General features: G+C 42.1%; 1 protein-coding gene across 8 annotated transcripts; it reads left to right on the top strand.

Annotated features, from left to right (window-relative positions):
* Positions 1 to 460: 460 nt before the first annotated feature.
* LOC124700933 lies at positions 461 to 3,674 on the top strand. Of its 8 annotated transcripts, XM_047232993.1 has the most exons (5): positions 461 to 766; positions 2,057 to 2,113; positions 2,392 to 2,507; positions 2,878 to 2,941; positions 3,577 to 3,674. In XM_047232993.1, exons 1-5 carry the CDS (start codon positions 704 to 706, stop codon positions 3,619 to 3,621), a joined length of 345 nt encoding a protein of 114 aa, XP_047088949.1. In that variant the 5' UTR covers positions 461 to 703; the 3' UTR covers positions 3,622 to 3,674. The 8 variants fall into 8 exon arrangements, 3 of the variants coding, with proteins under 3 accessions (XP_047088949.1, XP_047088951.1, XP_047088950.1); XM_047232995.1 differs by lacking the exon at positions 2,392 to 2,507; XR_007001874.1 differs by lacking the exon at positions 461 to 766 and having other exon boundaries at positions 1,934 to 2,113; positions 2,392 to 2,472.

Here is a 3,674-nt window from a genome sequence, read left to right as displayed (position 1 = left end):
GGAGGCTTGGCTGCAGCGGCATCATTCTGACACAAAGAAGGTATTCACGATCTTTTTCTCTACTATTTAAAAAGACTAAACTGGTTCCTTATTCTGCCATCACAATACGTTTCGTCGTCAAACAATCTCACGGTACGATCGACCACTTCGTCGTGCTCCTCTCCGCTTCGCCCGCACACGGGGATGGGCCAAGCCCACACAACCCCCGAGCGATTTTTTTCGTGTAGCGCTGCCATCCTCCTCCCCTTCCCCGTCTCCTCTCTCTACAAACAGCAACTCCACCTGGAGCTCGATGCCCTCCGATTGTCCATCCGCCGCCCTTGCCGCCACCTCACCTCGGCGGCCCGCCTAGAAACTCATCGATCTCGGCGGCTTCGACATCCGCGAGCACCACCCGTCCTCTTCCCCTCCGCCTGGCCTCTCTCCAGTCTCAGGCATGGACTCTCCGGCTACTCGATCCCGGCGACATCTACATCAACAAGCACATCCACGTCCTCCTCCCCTCCGTTGTGCCATTCCGCGGTCTTGGGCGCGGACACGGGGCGGTCGATTGGGACCGTAGGGAGGGGCGGTAGAGGAAGGGGTCTCGCGGCTCGGAGAGAGCAGTGGTCTACGGAGCGGGGGCCTATGGCGGTGCCGTGAATACAGCGGCCTGGGCGAGGTAAAGGTTCCCGTGACCCTGTTTCCGGATGGGGAATCTAGGATGGTCAATCGTGGGTTGGATCAGGGGCGTCTCCAGGAAAGTCTGGCCATGGCCTTTAACAGGGTCAGTGCTCCTCTTCCTCATCTACACAACATGTAGTTTCTACCCGCACTATGCTTGCTTCCCATGTTTCTGTCGTACGTCTGCACTTTGCATGCCTATAGGGAAATCATTGATTTTTTAGCTGAATCAAGTAGCTAGAATCTTACCGTGCTTCTGTAGCCACAAATCATTTACTCTTCTTGGTGATTACAAGGATTTTTCCCTAAATTTTTATGTGAGCAATGACATTGTAATAACAGGTTGCTGCTGTAGCCAATCACCATGGATTTCGATATATCTCTTTGATATGTGCATCTTAGGTTTAGTGCTTTACTTTCTTTGAATAATGAACAAACTAATTTTGTTGCATGGATGTTTTGGCGAGTGGCGACCTTCAATTCAGCAGATCTTTAGTAAATTTGTTTGTGTTAACTTCTCCAAATGAAAAAACACCATTTTAAAGAGTCTGCAGTATGTATGTGGTAGGAGTATTGAATGGTTGCTAAATCTCCACCCTAGCCAATTGATTTAAGCAGTGCTCGATAAAGTGTTCTAATCATTGTTTGTTCAATAATTAATAGGACTAGGAGTATCCTTGCTTGATCAGTTGTATTTTTAGTGCTTGTGCCAGTTTGGGACAAAATTTATTTTTAGTAGAATTGTTTGCTTGCCACTGAGTTTAGTTTACTCAAGAAATAGTACAAGAAAGTGTTTCATAAATTTTACTTGGTATGCTGCTCTTTTTTAGTAATTACTTGAATTTTAGTTAGAGGCCACATAAACTGTCTTCAATTGAATTTTCACTGTCATTGGTGTACTCAAACTGAAACACCTCCAGGACAGGTGCTTTTCAATACTGTCATGAACATACTTTATTCTCCGCATAAGCACATGATGAAGTTTGTACTATGTTTGGTGCCATCGGAGGTTATGAAATATTGCATGGCAATACTTTCCACTATTACTGGTTTTTATCTGTCGCCTGCTATTTTTCATGGCTACAAATTTAATAACTTGCACCGCTACAATGTAGGATGTTGATGTTTTCTATGGATATGAATTCTCGCGGCGCTACTGAAATCTTCTTAAAAATATGTTACCTTTGAACCGGTCATAGAGCCAGATAATATTGCTCCTTTACTGTGCAGATATGAACTTGATCATTTACATGGTGTGTTTGCTGTCTTTAAACTTGATCTTTTACGCATTCATGAAAATTCTGGCAATATACGTTGGTCCATATAGGCTAAGTATCCATTTTTTCTCATTGCCTTCATTTGTTCATTCTGCTTTAGACTATTGTGGCAGCAGGTACAGTACCGATGCTTCAGACTATTCTACAAAGTTAACTTTCATCACCATACACAGGTATGCACAGTCGGTTGCCATCTTCTTATGCTTGTAAGCTGAGTCATGTAATCAGGTTGATGCATAGTGGTACTACCTTAGATACAACCTGTATTGTATGCATAAAATTGAAATAGGTGTACATGTTAAGCATCATCTGTATGGGTACATACATCACGTACAAGTTTAAAGTTGAATGCATCAAGCAAGCAATCGGATCAATTATATAGTGTTGTTAACATTACGTACATATAATTTGGATCCAATTATTAAGATTTTTTTGTTATGAACTTTTCAAGTTTATAAAGTTGGAGACATCAGAGACATCAAATAATCTTACTACACATGGTCGAAGAACAAGGAGGCTGCTGGCCCCACCGGTAACGGGATTCATTAGACAGAAGAACTATTTTTGGTATAAAGCATGAACATGATATTGCAGACTTAGCTTTCATTTTTATTTTGGAGCAAATTGCTTGCACATAACCTTTCTGGATGGTGTTTTTTTAAAAGTAACAGATGCTTTTCTTGATTATTTTAAATAGAAGGAACAAAATAAATGCCACCATATTGTAATTTCTGTAAGTTATTATAAAAATGTTAATTGTGCAATCAAAGTACATATGTTACAGTCGGATCAAAATTTATTTTACTCTGCCTGGGGATAAAAATCTGGAACATTCAGACATGTGAACCAAAGCATAGCTTATGCCTAAATCCTTCTACTTTTGGAAACTATATGTTGTTAAATATGGTAAGCACTAATGAGGACCAGCTTGATTTAGGCTGCTGGCCGACCTGGGTGGCGATGAGCGGCGGAAGAAGGGGAGAAACACGCTTATGATGAAGGTGCGTGTCAAGCTTCTCCATCTCCATGTAAATGGATGACCTCCACGACAAGAGAATGGATCAATATTCCCAAATTTTATATTCATGTTGGGACAAGTAAGACAATGGATCAATATTCCCAAATTTTATTCTCCCATTTATATGTCACTTGCCTCACTGCGTGCGAACGAGAAGCTGTCAGACATGCAACATGCGATAGGGCCGACATTTCTGACCCAAAAGTACGGTTCAATTCAGCTTTAGGACATGGTGAACTGAATGGCTAACTCCACGGATTGATCTTCAGTACGTTTGCCGTGATAGTTAAATTTATACGCATAACTGGTTGTATAGGCTTTTGCAATCCCGATTGGGTGATGTAGTTCAGGTAGTTGGTACTCTACCCAATTGAGAATGAGGTAGTAGGGAGAACAATGCTTCATTTAGACCAGGGAAAAACTACGACCAGTATCTCAGTGCAATTTGGTACTGTCATTCATGTCAAATTCATGGGAAAAAAAGATGTTTCTGCATCCTTGCAAGAGTACATTCAGTATACAGACACTGCAAGAGTACATTCAGTAAATATTCTGGCCATACATGCATGCCATGGTAGTAAAAGAACTAATTGTGTGACTTGCTGCTTACTCGTGCAGGGTCCGCATGGGTCAAGGATCACCAGAAGGTACACCGTGTCATAACAAATCGAGTGAACTTGAGAAACCAATCCGTGGGTATGTAGAAAAGCTGGGGG

Source organism: Lolium rigidum, chromosome 3 (genome assembly GCF_022539505.1).
Source record: "Lolium rigidum isolate FL_2022 chromosome 3, APGP_CSIRO_Lrig_0.1, whole genome shotgun sequence".
NCBI classification, from domain to species: Eukaryota; Viridiplantae; Streptophyta; class Magnoliopsida; order Poales; family Poaceae; genus Lolium; species Lolium rigidum.
This window is presented reverse-complemented; position numbering and strand designations above follow the sequence as displayed.